The 18220-nt window shown below is 40.3% G+C and overlaps 1 protein-coding gene across 4 annotated transcripts; it reads left to right on the top strand.

Annotated features, from left to right (window-relative positions):
- Positions 1 to 1115: 1115 nt before the first annotated feature.
- Positions 1116 to 17599, top strand: LOC106659075 (segment polarity protein dishevelled homolog DVL-3). 4 transcript variants are annotated; one of them, XM_023463171.1, is made up of 10 exons: positions 1116 to 2400; positions 6248 to 6317; positions 6405 to 6678; positions 6752 to 7145; positions 7226 to 7354; positions 7421 to 7635; positions 7737 to 7941; positions 8014 to 8318; positions 10509 to 10802; positions 16078 to 17599. In XM_023463171.1, exons 1-10 carry the CDS (start codon positions 2141 to 2143, stop codon positions 16116 to 16118), a joined length of 2187 nt encoding a protein of 728 aa, XP_023318939.1. In that variant the 5' UTR covers positions 1116 to 2140; the 3' UTR covers positions 16119 to 17599. The 4 variants fall into 4 exon arrangements, with proteins under 4 accessions (XP_023318939.1, XP_014236870.1, XP_014236869.1 ...); XM_014381384.2 differs by lacking the exon at positions 16078 to 17599 and adding an exon at positions 12712 to 12930; XM_014381383.2 differs by lacking the exon at positions 16078 to 17599 and having other exon boundaries at positions 7755 to 7941; positions 10509 to 12041.
- The last annotated feature ends 621 nt before the right edge of the window (positions 17600 to 18220 follow it).

Genomic DNA, 18220 nt, shown 5'->3' with positions numbered 1-18220 from the left:
CTCGGTACTATACATACGAATGAGTGAGCATATATCGACGAGTGCAATTTGCGCAGAGAAACAATTCCGGAAGCCCGCTAAATAATACTCCGAGTTGTCCCTGGCGATTTTTCGAACGTATTCGCTCGAATGTTATTACCGGCTTAGAAAACCCGGGACGAGGATCCGCGAGCGAGCTTTTTTCAAGGGAGCTGACATGAGCGCGAGACTCGTTTGTTTCTCTGCGCTTCGATACATATTGGATTATTGGAACGTGAGTAAGAAAAGAGAAAGGATTGATCAGTCGATGCGGGACATCGGAAGATGTCGACGAGTCTGCAGCTTGGCCGAAAAACAAAACAGAAGTGCCTGGCACACGATTTATATGTGTCGTTAACAATTGCGGCAATGCAATCGAACAAAGTATCGTAGATTTGAAAATAAATTAAGGCGTATGAAGGGAAAGTCGCGAAGGGTTCGGGTTTCTTGCGGGTGATCGATGCACAAAAGTAATGTCATAGGTCGAGCGGCAATTGGCGCGCGCGCGCCGAGATAGTTTTACGGATAGTGAATCAGACGAGATTCCAAAATTTCCACTCGACGTCGCCGATCCCCCCGTGCCTATGATACACCCATGCAAATCGTATACCTATACAGATATCGCAAGGCAGTCGAGGCGCATTGGCATACAACACCCACACCCAAGCCCAGCATCGAGCAGACTCTGTGTACCATATAAAACAGGAGAAAAGAGCAAGAGAGAATAACACGAGCCATATAAGTTTCTCCCTGTTCGTATAATGTATGTGTATGTGGCTCTCTGCAGCTATACGGATGATGTACGTTTCTCTCTCTTTCTCTTTCTCGCTCACTTTCTGCGTATAGGATACGTTCCTGTGTGAGTGCAGTAGTGTATATAGTCGAGAGAGTACATTTGCGAGTTGAGAGACTCCTCCACCGCGGCGGAGTTGTGGTGCTGCAGCAGCAGCAGCAGGCAGTATCGCATCGTCGCGCCGCGAGACAAGTTCGCGCACTGCACACACGAGTGTACCAACCTTATACACATACAAACACACACACACTGGGGGGGGATCCGCCATGATGTTGCGCGGCTGTCAGCGGCTCCTCGCCTAAAGAACAACAATCGTCCCGTGCCAGCGGTCGAGTGCGCGCAGCCGTAAACAAATTGTGCAATTCGACCTGTCAAAAGCGAGTACTATCAAACGAGAGTCTCGTCTCTTACAGAGAATAGGGACAGAATTTGTAAACGCGAGTCAGTGCTACTACCGCTGTTGGACAGTTTTGTGAACGTGCATAATACGCGTGTCCCTTTAAAGGCGGAGGCATACAGAGAGCCGAGTATCTTCGAGAAGCTGCGTCGAGCCATGACGACGAGCAAGACGTCGCCGCTGCTGAAGCCGCCGAGTTGATGCCGTACTTGACGCGAGGACGATGATCGCTCTTGGCGGCGCCACCAAGTGCTGCTGCCGTTGCTCGTCCTGAAACTCCGCCGCTGCCGCCGGTTCGACATTTCGGAGCACCGACACATACATCACGAGTTCATATAGCTACCATATAGCTATATATAGTACGTAGCACACAGAGGGGATTACGTAGCTTGTACATAGGAGCGCGTGACTGTGTATGTGTGCGTATAATAGCGGTAGCAGCAGTAGCGGTGGCGGATAGGCGCCTGTTGGTGTGTACGCGTAGGCGCGCGCTCTATACACGTATACTGGCCTGTGAGCCAGACACATCGACACGCGAATTTATGTACGCACACACACATACATGCTCAGCGCACGAGACGCCATATTGCCCGTAACTCCTCCTCGTCGTCGTCGTCGTCGTCTTGGCCGTCTTCGCTGCAGCAAAACAGCACGCAACACTATGTTGCTCGAGTGATACGTGATCGAGCTTCATAACCCAACGTCGAAAAAAAAATCCGGTCGTAGGATGCACAGTGATCAGTGAATGCCGAGTGCAGTGCGTGTGTGCGGGCGTGTATATACACGGTGTAGCGCCGAAAGTGCAGCTCAACTTCTGCTGCTGCTGTCCATCTGTCTGTCTCGCTCTCTCGCTCGTACGTCTCTCTTCCTTCGTCGTATGTTTATTGCGGTAAAATCGCATAAGGCAGCGGTAGCAGCGAGTTTTCGCGATCATGGAGGAAAATAACAAACTGCAAGAGAATCAGGATCAGCCGCAGCAGCAGCAGCAGCACAACAATGCCACACTGCAGCAGCAGCACGAGACGTCTTCGGCCAAGGAGACCAAGATCATCTATCACATCGACGACGAGGAGACGCCCTATCTCGTCAAAGTCAGCTGCCCGCCCGAGAGCGTCACCCTGGCTGATTTCAAGAACGTCCTCAATCGGCCCAATTACAAGTACTTTTTTAAATCCATGGACGATGATTTTGGGTACGTATCTTACGAATGAAACAAACGCGAAAAAATAGCGTAACGGGCTGATTTACAGAGAAGTGGCCAAAATCGACGGTTTGCGCGTGCACGAGTACCGAGTAAGCCGAGTGATCGCGCTTCACGCACACATACGCATGTGTGTCTGTATATAGGTTTAAAGCGAGGAGCGCAGCGATTCGGCACGTAAACACTGGCCAGTAGCTATTTAAAAGTTTTCCTGGAAAGCCTGGCCTCTATTAAAGAGATCGAGCGAGCCAACTGCGAAAAGTCGACTCCGTTCTGGGACGATCGTCGTTCCTTTATTCTTCCTCTTCGTCGGAAAATCCGTTGCACCGACACGAGCTGTAAATGTACGAGAGTTAGTTACTTGACACTCAATCTGTAGATGCGAACGAAGAGTCGATGTGCCTTTTTCTCTTCTCTTATCGCCTGCTGCATAGCTGACCTCAGACACGGGTATCATCATTTCGATATCCGGTCTACTTATGATGCTGTCCGATGCGATTGAACGCATACCAGTGCGAGTAAGCTGCCGGTCTCTAACGTAGTCGTCGATGCGTCTTCAATTTACATAAGCGTACAATTTTTGATTCTCCGCACAAGGCGGAGATGCCGAGAGAATGAGACAGAGAGAGAAAGACAGTAGCGAGGTCGACGTACGCCTACACTCGCGGGGGGCTCTGCCTTTATTTTCACGCTTCTCCCGCCCGATCAAATAAACATTGACACTGATCGTGCAGAAGCCGCGCGCCGTATCTTTGAATGCGTGCAATTACAGCGTGAATTCGGAGCAGCGATCGGAAAGATAAATTTGCCGAAATTTAACGAGCCGTCAGTGTGATATTGCACCTATGAGATAGGGTAGAAAATATACACGAGATACGATGATCATATAGCGTATATATACTGGAAATGATAGTAGCAGCGAACTCTACTCTGCGGCATTTGTCTTTCTCTGCTTCGCGAGCTGATACGCTTCTCTTTTTCCTTGTACCTTGTACACTTGTACATTTCGCACCGCGTGAATAAATGAGTCTCGCTGCGGTAATGCTGCTGCTACTGGCATATCGTATACTTAAAGTGTCGGCTGCAGTATATAACTGCACGTCGGTGCGAATATCCATTCTCTCTCTCTCCCCCTGCGGATTATGTTTTATTATTACGCACCCGGGTATACGCGTTATAAGGCGCATGAGGCCAATACGCGTATGTGTCGCGATGCTCGTTATCTTATTTTCTGTGTCGTCGTTCGTATTAACGCGCCTCGCGAAGGTCGCTGCTCTGCTGCAGCGCATATTGTGTATACAATCTCGAACGACAAACCTGCTGCCGATGCGGCTGCGGCTGCTGCTGCATTTTTAAGACTCTGTCCGGCATGGTTTTATTAAACATTCACACGAAGCGAAGCTGTGAATTCTCTCGCTTTCTTACCCGGGAAATTCTTTCCCACTAGTCCGACGCACGTGCGAGCGACGATAAATAAAGTATCTAATGCCGTCTGCCGATAGATAAACTCGACGAATTTTTTCAAGGACTGCGCTGCTCGTGCATTATATATTTGCCAAATACATTAATCATTCGTCCGCAGCTGCTAACTCGATTCCAATTCAATTTTCTTGCTCTGCGTTTGCGTAGTACCTTATCGAGCATACATATAGGCAGCACAAATATTTTTCTCGCTATATATACGCGATCGCGTCTACGCAGGCATAAATTGATCTCGCGCGCCTATAAACACGCTAACGAGATATTTTCGAGAGCCTCGAGCCTCGAGGCGTTAAAATGCTGAATTTCGATAAGTTGATTTCACGCCTGTTGTGACGACGATTACCGTGAAAGAGAGGGACAATTTTTCCATCAACCGCGTGTTCTCTGTATGTGCGCAACTTTTCATTCAATTGTCAGCCGTAATGATGGTATACGGCGTCATTCAATCCTTTTCCGACGAAAAGAAGGAGGAAAAAAATTCATAATTACTATGAAGGATAATGAAGGCCTACAGTACTGTATGTGCGCGAGTACATAACGCGTGTGCAAACGAGCCGAATAAAAAAGCATAAATACGGTCGCATGACAGAATCACAGCGCACACGCACACATATAGAGATGTGCGTACAACCGACGCGTGCGGGGCGGCAGCATTAAGCAGAGGGAAAATAAAGAGACACAAATACCCCATCCCTTTGGTTGACTTTCTTGCAGGTTGTTGTTGCAGCTCTGCAAGGAGAAAGAGAGAGAGAGAAAGATTTCTTGAAATTCTGCCAAATTGGCAAAAGCGGCTGTATTTTCTTCTTTCTTTTTTCTTCTCTGACGCAACCCCTCTTCCTTTTTTCATTCTACTTCTCTCGTTCGTTTATACACTCCGCACGTAACGTTGCGAGGACGTACGGAGCTCATCGCCGAGCCGCCTACTCATGGGACTTGCGTATAATTCTTTGTCAAAGTCGAGCACGCGATATTTAAAATATTTTCCGCGCATTTTTTAATATATATTTTGACTTTGAACATTTAATCCATTATGATGAAACCAAATTTTCCTCACTGAAAACTTATCTCTGCTTTCTCTTTTATTCTTTTCTTGTTTGGCATGTGAAGCGAGTATAGATGTTTTGTTGCCTCGTCCTTTCTTTGCTCTTCTGCCAACGATATTTTTCATTAATCCTTCCTTCTCGTTCTTTCGTCGAGTTTCGTTCTTGGAAAAATCGACCCTGCATTATCGAGCTCGTTTTCTTTACAAAAATATCGTCTCTTGCTGTTGTTATTTTTCCTTAAAAAAAAAAAAAATTTGCTAGCGATACGACTATAGGATATACGTCATAAATCTTGCAGCATCATCTCGTATATCGCAACTACTCGCGAAGCCCTCGAGGTCCAAAAAGCCGCGCGTGCACTGTTACCGTGTGCACGCGTATTTATCCGAAAGCAGCAACAGCAGTTATTTGTCTCTTCCTCTCTTTCTGCATACTCTCGCATATACACACACGCGCGCGCGCACATCCACACGATGGCAGAGTTCTGATAGGCGCTCGTACACACGCCGTTCCTCAAACTCCCTTTGATCTATCTCTCTTCTCTCTCTCTCTCTTCTCGCGCGCTTGTGTGTGTGTGTGTACGTTTATGTGCGTATGTGTCACGCACGCACCCTTTTTTTCGAGGGTCGTGCGCGAGTGCGTATATGAAAAAAAATACAACGACTTCAGCATCGTATACATATATACATAATATTGCCAGCCGTGTGCGCGACCTTTGTCCTCTTCGTCATCGGCTATATAGCAGCTTCCACACCGACGCTCCTGTTTGTATTATTATATATACGCTGCACCTGCGGGACATGCTTTAACGAGTGTTGTTATACTTATTCCGAGATAGAGAAGGATAGATAGATATAGACCTTTATTCTGCTTCTTTAACTTGTCAGCAGTATTTTTATTTGTGCATTTTCAAAGATTCGCATTCCAGGCGCGTGCCTGCCTGCCTACCCCTGCCCGGCCCTTCAAACTTTATTTTTTCGAGCCGCAGGATATCCGCGTGGCTTTTGCCTTCGTTCTCTACTGGCGCATATATAGATATTCTCGAGATGTTTTATCGGATTCTTTGCCGTAAGCACCGCTTGCCGCATTTTTTTTGTATTTCCATTGAGCCGAGGTTTTCATTCACAGAGCAAAATTGCGGAAATTAAACCTACGTCGATTCTTAAGATTCATTTATTCAATTTTCGTGGCTTTTTACCGATGGTATTTTTTGTGAAATTTTTATCGGCTCGTCAAATAACTGGATACTCGAGATTTTTCTCCACCTTTTCCAGTAAACTTGCTTTTCATTTGTTTCCTCTTTTATTTTGCAGCGTTGTCAAAGAAGAAATCGTAGACGACGACGCGCATCTTCCATGCTTCAACGGCCGAGTGGTGTCATGGGTAAGCATCGGATAGCTCCGAACTTTTTGTAAAGCATTTTTTTAAAGCAAAATATTAAAAGCATAATCTACTTGATCGATCGTACAGCTCGTCCTGGCCGAAGGCAGCAATCAGTCGGACGGGGCCTCGCAATGTACAGACACGGCACCGCAGCAAGATCACCCGAAAGGGCCTCATCATCACGACAAGGTCGATCACGTTACGCCGGGCCACACGACGCGGCCGCCCCTTCCCCCTCTGTCGCACGACGACACCCTGACCGAGACCGAGAGCATCATGAGCAGCAGGCATCACGGCCAGCACCTGCACAAATCGGCTAGGCATCACGCTGACAAATACGAGAAATACAACAAATACAACGGTACGTCGTGGCAGCAGCTACTTTTCTATTTAATTTTCTTTTTTCTTATGTCAATGATTGATATTTTCATTAGGCCTGCGCATTAATGGCCATTCGAAACATCGCTCAGCGATGGGTTACGAGTCGGCTTCGATTTTGAGCTCCGATTTGGAAACGACGACGTTCTTGGAGTCGGACGACGACGCGAGCAGCCGCATCACCTCGACCACTGGCAGACACACGATGAGCAGTGCGATAGACCGTCAGACGATGGACAGACAGCGTCGGACACAGAGACGTCGGCGCCACAGGCTGCCCCCGATGTCGCGGACCTCTTCCTTCAGCAGCATTACCGACAGCACCATGTCCTTGAACATAATCACTGTGTCGCTCAATATGGACACGGTCAACTTTTTGGGTATCAGCATAGTCGGGCAGAGCAATAAAGGGGGCGATGGTGGCATCTACGTCGGGTCTATCATGAAAGGGTAAATTTTCCATCCAACAGTCGCTTGAAAAATTATTCCAAACAACCGTATTACAATGTACTGATTTTTTTCAACAACAGAGGAGCCGTTGCCTTAGATGGTCGCATTGAACCTGGTGATATGATTCTACAAGTTAACGATATCAACTTTGAGAACATGTCGAACGACGAAGCAGTTCGAGTTTTGCGAGAAGTCGTTCAAAAACCAGGGTAAGTTGATCGATAGAGGTGATTTTGCGAGGACGTTTTGTTTATAAAAATCCACCGACTCCGCAGGCCGATTAAATTGGTAGTGGCCAAATGCTGGGATCCGAATCCAAAAGGCTACTTTACGATACCGCGCACCGAACCCGTACGCCCGATTGATCCAGGCGCTTGGGTCGCTCATACGGCGGCTATAAGAGGGGAAGGTTTTCCACCGAGGCCACCGAGTGCCACGACCATCACTTCGACGTCGAGCAGTTTGGCCAGCACCTTGCCCGACGCAGAACGTGAGTTTTATATTATTTGACTACAAGCGACGAGCTCGTTTCGCCGTTCTATTCACAATCGACTGTTCGAAATAGAATCAACGATATTACTAAAGAACCAGTACTCAATCTATTTTCAGGGCCGTTCGATGAACAAGACTTGTCGATCAACTCTGACATGACGACGATCGTGAGAGCCATGGCCCGGCCGGACTCGGGTCTTGAGGTCCGTGATCGCTTGTGGCTCAAGATTACAATACCCAATGCCTTCATCGGTGCCGACGTTGTTGATTGGCTAAACAAAAACGTTAAAGGCTTCATCGACAGGTACATGTCCAATTTCATACTTGATTTCACGAATTTTCACAAATTAATTTGACGCGATTTACACAATTGTAGGCGAGATGCGCGCAAATATGCATCTCTGATGTTGAAAGCTGGCTTAATCAGACACACAGTAAACAAGATAACATTCTCGGAGCAGTGCTATTATATATTCGGGGACTTGATCTCGGCGATGAGCAACATGAAGCTAGACTGCGATCAAGTCGGCCCGTTGCCACCGCCAAGCTCTTGGGATATGCCTTACTCGGGGACTTACGCTCCTCACGCAGCCACGGGATACAGCCCTATGCCTTTCAACTTCACTAACGAGCCAACTATCTACGGCTATCAGCGCGAGGAGAGCCTGCACAGTGGTTCAGGTATTTCCCAGGACGGTTATGTACGCTTCGATTAACAGCGCGACTCACTCATTGATTAACAGTGGCGAACGCGGCGAGACGTTTTTTAAATCTCTTTCATTAGAATAGGTTGAGGCTCTATTTTCCGTGATTGTACATACGAAACGTTACCGAGCTTATTACCATCTACCACAGGTATCATGGGTAGAGCTTCAACTTATTGTTGCATTATTTTGCATTTACATGATTACGCACCTTTTGAATTAGACCATGCACAGTAGATAGAAAATTGTATATCATACATTTGGGACTTAAGTAATATTAATTATTATTACTATTATATATAATACATAGTAAACGTTCCTTATTTGTTCCTACTTGATATTATGATTGATTGAAATACGCATTTTGTACAATTTTTACAGTTTAATGAAATTTCATATTTATCTGTGTTGAATATACATATTTTTCTATTGCATTTTTAAAGTCTTACTTGATTAACTGATCGTGTATACTGTTATGCATACATGATACTAATGCTACAGAGTATATTATTATCGATTGTAAATATTTTTTACTTCAATGAACTATTCTTATTGCTGATTGCTCATTGCTGCAGTTTTATTATGTACATAGAGTTTACGTAAAAATGCATGCTTTTACCAAAAAATATTTCATCTTTCAAAGTTATGCACTTTCGAAAATTTTATTACAATAATTATTTAATAAATTTGCTGTTGAACTTTTTTCAGTCATCTTCAATGAACTATTATCGTAAGGTTTTGCGCGTAATAAAACACTTGAGTCTTGAATCTATTTACAATAAGTAACGTTTACACAAACGAATTACCAAATTATTAACGCTGCTCACCTTTATAAGTCAATGCAACTATTACTGCAAATAATAGTAGATTAGCGAAAGATAAATTGTACTTAAGACTAGCATAGTTGACTGTTGATACGAATTAGAGAAGTTGCCTTTTATCGAGCTTGGCTAGGTATATAACTAAATATAGAATTGAAAACTGTATTATTTTAATACAATGCATAAAATTTAAGCCTATAAAATGTAGAGTAATTGTATATAGATTATTTTTATAAGTCATTTTAGGGAATTCATACGAATTCGTCATAATTCCTACACTAGATTATTAAATGGCTTTCTACTTAAAATTCCATAACTGATGGAATAGATGTTTACATATTTGATATGAATTTTTAAAGAAAAAATATATTATTCTTATAATACTCCTGACACAGATTCTTGAGATCGTAGATGATACGCTTTATTTTTGAACGATTGACGAGAAATTGTAAATTGATGGATATGATTAGAATCGTTTCAAAATAAATTTTACCAAATTTATCGTGGCATGAAGGGTATAGTTTTGATTGGAAAATAAATTGTTTTGTTATATATGAGAATCGCGAAAGGTATATAAGTGTATTTTGTGGAACCATGATACAATAAATACTACACTCACAACCTATGAATTACTTTTTTTTGTTTGAAAAATTGAACATGCTCCTTCACACATCAATTTCCTACATATATATTTTTATTAATTTTTTTTAGTCAATTCTATGAATTTGAACTTGACTTAAAACCAGTAGAGCTTGTTGTTTAGTCTAACACAAATGAGGTGGTTTTCTAAGTAGAACGATTGATCATATTTAGCTTGTTTTCTATCTATCTCCTTTTAAATTACTTGGTATTAATATGATAATGAAAGAAATTAAATAAAAATGTTGAAAAGGCAATCTTCTTCCTAGAGGTTTAGGGGTCGTTTCGAAAGCTTCTTTATCTGAGTCTGAGCATAGATAAAAAGTAACACTCACCGTAAAAGCTCCGTACTCGCTGGGGGGTAACGGTTTGCACCAAACTTTGCGTCGTTTTTTGCCGCTTAACAAAAAAAAAAAAAAAAAAAAAAAAAAACAATAGCAAGAAAAAACGACAAAGACATAAGGTCAGTAAGTGTGCAAAAGAGTAAAGCCACGATCGCGTTCTTTTGGCGCGTCGTGTGATGTTTGTAGGAGGTAGCAGCGGCGCGTGCGACGATCATGCTAGCGAGCGCTCGAAGCATCAACGGCTTCTCATGTCCGTCCTAACAGCCACGAGCACTGACACTACCACTACTACCACCATTAGTCCTCCTTCTACTACCGAGGGCTGCCTATCGCACTCTCTTAAGTCTCTCTGTTCTGAAACAGAACTGCAGCTGCCGATGGTACCGGCCATGCCGACGATAGCCAAGAGCACGGCGACGACCCTCACAACGACCGGCGGCAGCGGCGGTAGCAACGGCAAGCGATCCAGCGGCAGCCGTAGCCGTAGCAGCGGTTCCGAGCAGTCGGTCCGTACGGGCACCGGCTCCGGCAATACCAATCAGACGCAGATAGCCCTGCATCCACAGCAGCCGCAGCCTCAGCAGCCCCTTCAGCAGCAGCAGCAGCAGCTTCAGAACCAGGGACAGCAGCAGCAGCAGAACCAGCAAGAGCTATCTGGTAGTAGACAGTCATTTCGCATTGCGATGGGCAATCCTTGTGAATTTTTTGTCGATGTCATGTAATAGTAGTTATTACGTTGCCTGCTGTTGTTTTCATTGTTTTGTTCGACGCCTAGCGGCGAGACTACCCGTGAGACTGCACAAGACCAAGTTTTTCTGTGACGACGACTTGGCCGACGATCTGACGTTGACCGAGCACGAGGCTGAGGCATCCTTCTCAGCGAGCCCGATCGTTGCCGATCGATCGTCACAGTCGTTTAAAAAATCAGTTGCAAGTGCTGATTGGGAATGATGCGTAGTGCACGTGATTACGTTTCATTTCTCTCTCCTTCTTCTTCCTCTCCCTCTTCTTCTCTCTCGTGTACCTAATTCGACTGCTTTTCAAAATAAATAAAATCGCTATTTTCAACTCATTCGTGCACTGAACCGACACTATTTAATGCTTTCTCGAACTTTTTTTCTATTTTCTTCTATTTGAGACGAATACATTTTATTGTCCCATCTAATTCAAATAAAAATATTTCCACTCGTATAAAATACTCGTTAAAAAACGCAAAAATGTCAAAGCATACATCTTCCCATCTGTATTTACTGATTGAAACGGAAAAACTCGTCTTGTGTTGTACTTGAAACTGTAGAGGAACATATCATATTGTAGTTATTCATTTTCTATCTTTTTTTTTCATTTAAGTCTGGCGTAGTCTACGGGGCTCATTTATGACCGCACTTCTCGCCCCTTATCCATTTTCATTTTCATCTTTCACCTGTACAGTTTTTAATTATATGAATAATTTATCTTTGTATAAGTGAAACAGTAGCTTCTGTGCATTGTATTAAACGAGTCCAGAAATATTTTCAAAAATCATCCTACTGTACATTTAGTGCTATAGATTTTATTTATTTATTGTTAATGCATGCCTCGTAAAGAGGGCGTTTGATTGGCTCGGAAGTGCTGATTTTTTAATGGTATTTTCAAAAGTTATAACATTTATATTAAAAATTATATCTTTTTGTTACATACACTTTTTATGGAACATAAGGCGTACGAATCGTAGACAAGTGTACATAATTTTATGAAATTTCGATTTAGAGAGTTATTTATTGGCATTAATTTAACGTTTAATAAAATTATAATCTTATGAATCCATCTCATGAAAGAATTTTCGATTGAATTTTCAAAACATGATTTAATTATATGTAAAAATATATTTTGGAACAAATCTTCACGTTTGTTTGTAAAATTTTCTACTCGGTGCTTCTTTGTTTGTAATTATTTTACGAAATTTTTTGAACAAATAATTGTACATACATCTATCCTTATTTTAGTTCATAAACCACGATCAATTTCGTGATAAATGAAATTATTGTAATAAATTTAATCTAGATTGTAATACTTCATTGCATAAAAATATAACTATTAGAGTATTTTAGAGCGATTGAGTATTTTTTCCATAAAACGTAAATCCCTGCATCCTTTAAGGATTGAGTTGAATATATTTTCAAAATTGATACCGAAGAGCCAGAAGCGTATGACCTCTTGAATTCAAAAATATAATATTGCATATCGTAGATTATCTCATGTTTCAAATAATACTCTTCATCCGGTGATGTTATTACTGTATTTTTATACGCCTGCTTAATGTTAGTAAACACATTTTTTGGTACCTATCAATTTTTAATGATGATAATTCTATTATGTATATCGTAATATATTATGTCAAGTAATACAATACTCGAGGGAAATGCATGTACCTCTGTCGGGTATTTATTCTATTTGAGTATGAATTGTCTGAATGTACATAAGAATAAGTGCCACCTTCATCCTTGATGCCCTAAATTTTTTATTGTAGCGAATTAAAAATCATTACAAACATTAATTTTTTTCGTTACATTGTTCTTTTTTTTAGGGTATACTTTGACAATGATGGGACAACTATTTATTTAAATAATAAAAAAATAAATAAAAATGACCGAAAGTAACAAATCACGGTCGTGGTTAAGGGACGAAAGTCCTACATATCAATGAAGTATCGAGAACAAATCAATCAGAAAGCAGAAAAAAAAGGCGGTGGTATTTGTATAGAAAAAAATTTAACATAAATATATATTGTATACGCATTATATATACATGATTGGCTATATAGATTGTCGAATCTTTTATTTTAAAACTCGAAGCAAGCAAAGATAAAAAAGCATACGCACGAAAGATACGCACCGAAATATCTTTTTTATCCCGTGACTAACGACTAACATGTTAAATGATTAATATATAGATATACTCAAAATTGTTGAAGAAAATAGTTTATCGATATCGCAATACATTTTAAAACGAAAAACGTACAATTGTAAATATCAAGTTACTATTAAAAGATATTCTTAGTATTACTATGATAATCAACGATCAATATGTTTGAATGTGCCATTTGTAATTTTTTTTCGACAGATTAAAAATGGCAAGTCAAAATTTTTTTATATACACAGTATTGGAATTTAATTTTACTCGCCTATCTAAAATATTTTTTATAATTTATCGTACATTTCATTGATTTCCTATGATTTTGATGCAAGATATGTATACGTCTTCCGCGTTATTTAATTTGCGAATTCAAAAGTATTTGACAAAAAATCTCCCGAATTAAAGTTAAAATAGCGAGACGCGTTAATCATTTAGATTAAGATTTCATTGTTCCATTTATTTAAACACTATTTAATCTGTCGAATATAATCATTATTTAAGTAGACTATTATCGTTAAATCGAAAGTATCGCTGTTATTGTTTAATTTAATTTAAAACAAACAGGTTAAAAAAATCGCTATTAAAATTTTTAGGATGCCATAGTTTCCATATTTCAAGCTTTCAACTTGTTTCTACGTCGGCTTTAAATTTAGATAATATATTAGTGAATGCAGGTATACATGTTCTCGGTGTTGTAGCTTGATTGTATGCAATATTATTAAATAAGTGAATGAGTCTTTTATTTGGCATCTTCATTTTTTCACTGAAAAATCCGCAAGAGTGTTAACTTTGCGAGTTTTTGATTTTAAAACGCACTTGAATTATATTACAAAAATTTTGTTGGCTTTTGTCAAGTAAAAAGTTGAAGTAAAATCTGAGGGCAATGAATAATATGGTCATCATGCTTGTACGATTGATTTTGCCACAAAATGTCATTAACGCCAAAATCTCCATACGACGGAGCATTGAATGCAACAAATGCACTCGTTTAGTAATTGGTTATGCATTAAGATATAAAAAAAACGTCTTCGCCGCTGCATCAATACGCCACATACATATTTATATATTTTTTCAAATGATGATGAATTTCGCAGGCTTGAAATGTTTTCAAGAGTCTTTAAAAATTACGATATTTTCATTGTAAATATAATCATCATTTTTATCGCATTTATACATACATTCGTCGAGGCAAAGTTTCGTTCGTGATTTTCCAGTTTCGTTCGTTATAATGTCTCAATTGTTTTCTCCGAAGTACTTGACTCGCATTAAAATTCACCTCGCAAGCACACGAGAGGCAAACAAAGAAAAAACTCATTTCCATTAGAGCTTACAATGTGATGAAGACCTCGTGGCCTTAATATATAAAAAGCGAAACAACAGCCAACGAGTAATCATCATTATAGTCATCCTAAAGAATAATTCTAGCGCGAGATCTCGATTGTTATTACGGTGCATATAGCGAAAATGAAAATTCACGAACGACGCTAGGCTCCAAAAATCACTCCTTTTTAATCGAATCAATTTTCATTCCACATTTTCTGATTGACATCCACGACAACCATTTTTTCATTTTACTTCTGAGCATTTAAATATTATAAGCACTGCTCTAGCTGTACAAGAAACAAATAATTTTCATCATCATCATTTTGATCGCTAGGAAGCTATTAAAAATGCGGAGTCAGTGTTGCTAATATTCAAAATATCTCTAGATCACACTATAAAAAATATCAATAATTAATTGAAAAAAAATCAGCACCCCGATCCTCGACCTCCTCTAACTTATAATCCATGATTTCGATTTTTCTTATGCATCCCTGCGCACGACCATTAAAAATAAAAAATTCCACCACTTGGACACATCAACGACCCGTTACACATGGTAGTAGGCAAACGTGCCTCGGAGGACACTCAAACGCAAACCAGTGACCTGGACAACAGCAGAGAAGGTACGCAGTACTATTTACGGATTGTCGTTCCACGTGCGTCCGTCTATAGGCATTATGTGTATGCACTATATCGTCTGTTGTGTCGCTTGTGGGCGTGCAAAAAAAACTTGCATGTGCTTTGAGAGCTTTTGTTTTTGCTCGCTACTACTTCTTAATTCATGCGTCTGTGTGTGCCCTGATTCTTTTTTTTCCTCTTCTCCACGCAAAACTCTTGAGGCTTCATATTTTTCATGCACATTTCGCACACTTTATGGCGTTTGCATGCTCGCCATCCATGCTTGAGGCAAAATCAGGCTGTTTTTTTTTCTTTATCTTTTTTCTTCCCTTTTTTTCAATTTCAATGAACACGTACATCAATTCATCGAGATTTAAAGTTTAAATGCTAATAAAAGTACGTAGGGCGTTGTAAAAAGCATTCCCGGTTCAAGTGGCAAGTACTTCAAACGAACAGAACTCATTTTTTTCTTATTGCCAACATTTTTTTCGAGTTATACTGTAAAATGAATTTTACTTTTGCCATCATTTGGTAAAAAATAAAATTTGATTTAAAAAGTTTTTACAATATTTTAAAAAGCAAACTAGTTTCATATGGACTACACAAAGTGTCATACGGGCACGCCAAATGTTATATTTGTTTTTTCTTTTTCTGTGTTCAAAGCTTTGCTGTGTTTTTGTGTTCAACGTTCATGCTTCCTCTGTGTTTTTTTTTCAACTTTTTTGTGCGTACTTCAATTTTTTCAATTAATTTCTCGCGCAAAAAATTTCTTCCTTTAAGCTTCAAGCGCGAATATATTCTACTAAGATTACAATTTCTACCGCGCGCGCTTGTTTATGTTTTCTGTGAGTTATCTTTTTATCTGTGTAAAGTGCCCTGCAACATTTTGTCAAAAGTTTATCTGTGTCGCGCTCGGCAGCTTTTGCGTCGATTCAAAATGAAAACAAAACGATTTCAAAGCTTCACGAGCGGAACTCGTATACACATTTCGTTCTTCAAAGCTATTTGTATCGTGTTCACAGATTATAAACGAGCTCTATAAGACTTACTGAAAATCTAACGAATATGATTTTTATCTTTTCCCTCGTTATGACAGACGAAGAGGATATACTGGAGTATCACTTCTTGCACAAGTAAAGCAGCGACGAGTTGACAGGCCGACGCACTGCGAAAAGCGGCGAAGCACAAAGTATGTCGATGCACCACATCGATCCATCTTCCAACCCTCATGGCAATTCACGATTTTTTCTACGACAATTTGTCGCCCTCGTGTCCGAGTGCGATGGAAATTTTTTATTCATATACACGGGCTTCTGAAAGATGCGATTTTAAAGTTTTGGACGCGCAAACGATCAAACTCGTGGAAAAAACTGCGAGGGATTTATTGATCGTAGGTACGCGGTAAATGTGCATTATAAATACGAATGCAACGATTTATTATAATACAGAAAAAAACATTTTTGTGGGGGGGAGAATTTGCAGTGATGTAAAGTCTGCGGCAAATTGAAAATCAATACGATGACCATGTCAATGTATAACAATGAATTTTTTTAAATAGCGACGACAGTTATAGTGATAAATAACACGTGATCCCCTTGATATAATACAGGCTGAAATTAATAAAGAGGGTAATTTACAATATAATATGTATGCATTTCTTCAGGAGTTAACACATTTAAGTATATGCACGCGTTATTGCGTAACAATTATTGTATTATAATGTTCGAGGAACAAAAAATTTTACGAGTAGGAGCCTTAAAAATCTGGGTCTATCCCGAAACTATGATTCATCGTACATTGCTTCATCGAGAAGTAATTCAAGATGGCATAATTTTGAGTTACGATTCTATTATATATGTGTATAATACAGTCATAACGTTGAAATTTGTACTAAATCTGAGAGAATAAAAATTAATATCGATACGTCTATTGCTTATAAAATGGTGGCATTCTGATACGATGTATCATAATTTTGGAATAATCCCTCGTATGCACGCGAGACTCTTCGATGCGGAATGTGCTTATTATATGAACCCAATTTTTTAATCGTGCAAGTGTGACAATCGTCATTGCGAGGACTGCACAGATATGTACAAAGGTATTCGTACCCAACTTTTGATATGAAAACAAAAAAGTAAAAATAATTAAATCGAATGCATTTTTTATCAAAATGTCATTTTTTTGTAATTAAAATATACAATTGTGAGAATGTTTTTTTTTCTACTTAACAGGGATGAAAATTCAAGATGATTAAGATATTATACAAACATATACATAGTAGTTCGTAAGAATCATGTTAAGTAAAGTTGAAATGCGATCAAAATTTCAATACTCACAAACAAATAAACATAAAAGTCTGTGCCAAAAAAGTGAAAGTCCCGATTGCGCGTACAGTAATATGTATTCTCAAAAAAATCGCACAAGTCTGATTTAATAAAGAGTAATAGACTTCACATTTCAATATGTACAGCGGAATAATTATCAAATGTATGTAAGAAGGAAAACAAATTGTACGAATTTTTTTGGTCGGAGGCAATTTTTATTGTTGCCAACGATTTTATATTCTAGTGAGATCAATAAATCTGATGTATTATAAAATATAATATATCAGTAAACAATATACGTGGTGAAGATTTATTTTTCCTCATCCTAATTGGAAATGTACTGTTTATTCGAGAATATGAATGAAGCAATGTTGAAGTGGCTCTACTTTTACAGTTTCTATAGTGGGGCAAATGTGAGCTCGTTGAAAATAATAATTCAAAGCCATAGTTTTCAATCGCTCGGAAAAGTTGTATAGGAAAGCGAGCAAGGTGAGCAGGTTAAGTTTTGCACATGGATGAAAAAGTCGCTCAACTCTAATCGATGCGACAAAAAGGCAGCTCTGGACTAGCTGAGCATTACGTAAAAAGACGCGCAGCTTCGCGGCTCTGTGCTCGATTGCCGTACGAGTCACGGCCCGCAAAAAGCTGTCCAGTGCACGAACGGTTCAAGTGGACGCGTTTAAAAATCGGTGCCGCGCCGCACACATTGTGATCGGCTATAACCTCGACGGGTCAGTCGAGCGATCGACGCGAGCATCAGCAGCATCAGCAGCAGCATTGAATGGCACAACAATAGGCGGCCAGTGAATTTCGGCTGCACAATGAGAGAGGAGGATAATAGCGAGCGGTTGAATTACGTCGGCTACATGCCACTCGAGTACGACTGCTCGAATTTGCGCTACATGGACGTCGCCG

Source organism: Trichogramma pretiosum, unplaced genomic scaffold (assembly GCF_000599845.2).
Source record: "Trichogramma pretiosum strain Unisexual culture from Peru unplaced genomic scaffold, Tpre_2.0 scaffold28, whole genome shotgun sequence".
NCBI lineage: Eukaryota > Metazoa > Arthropoda > Insecta > Hymenoptera > Trichogrammatidae > Trichogramma > Trichogramma pretiosum.
Note: the sequence above shows the minus strand (reverse complement) of the source record. Positions and strands in the feature narration are given on the sequence as shown.

Excerpts from the sequence above, each read along its gene's own strand:
- LOC106659075 (XM_014381382.2), top strand. The coding sequence starts at position 2,141 with ATGGAGGAAAATAACAAACTGCAAGAGAATCAGGATCAGCCGCAGCAG. Across the intron at positions 2,401-6,247 it reads TCCATGGACGATGATTTTGG|CGTTGTCAAAGAAGAAATCG; the intron begins GTACGTATCTTA and ends TTTATTTTGCAG. Across the intron at positions 7,636-7,736 it reads CACCTTGCCCGACGCAGAAC|TACTCAATCTATTTTCAGGG; the intron begins GTGAGTTTTATA and ends CTAAAGAACCAG.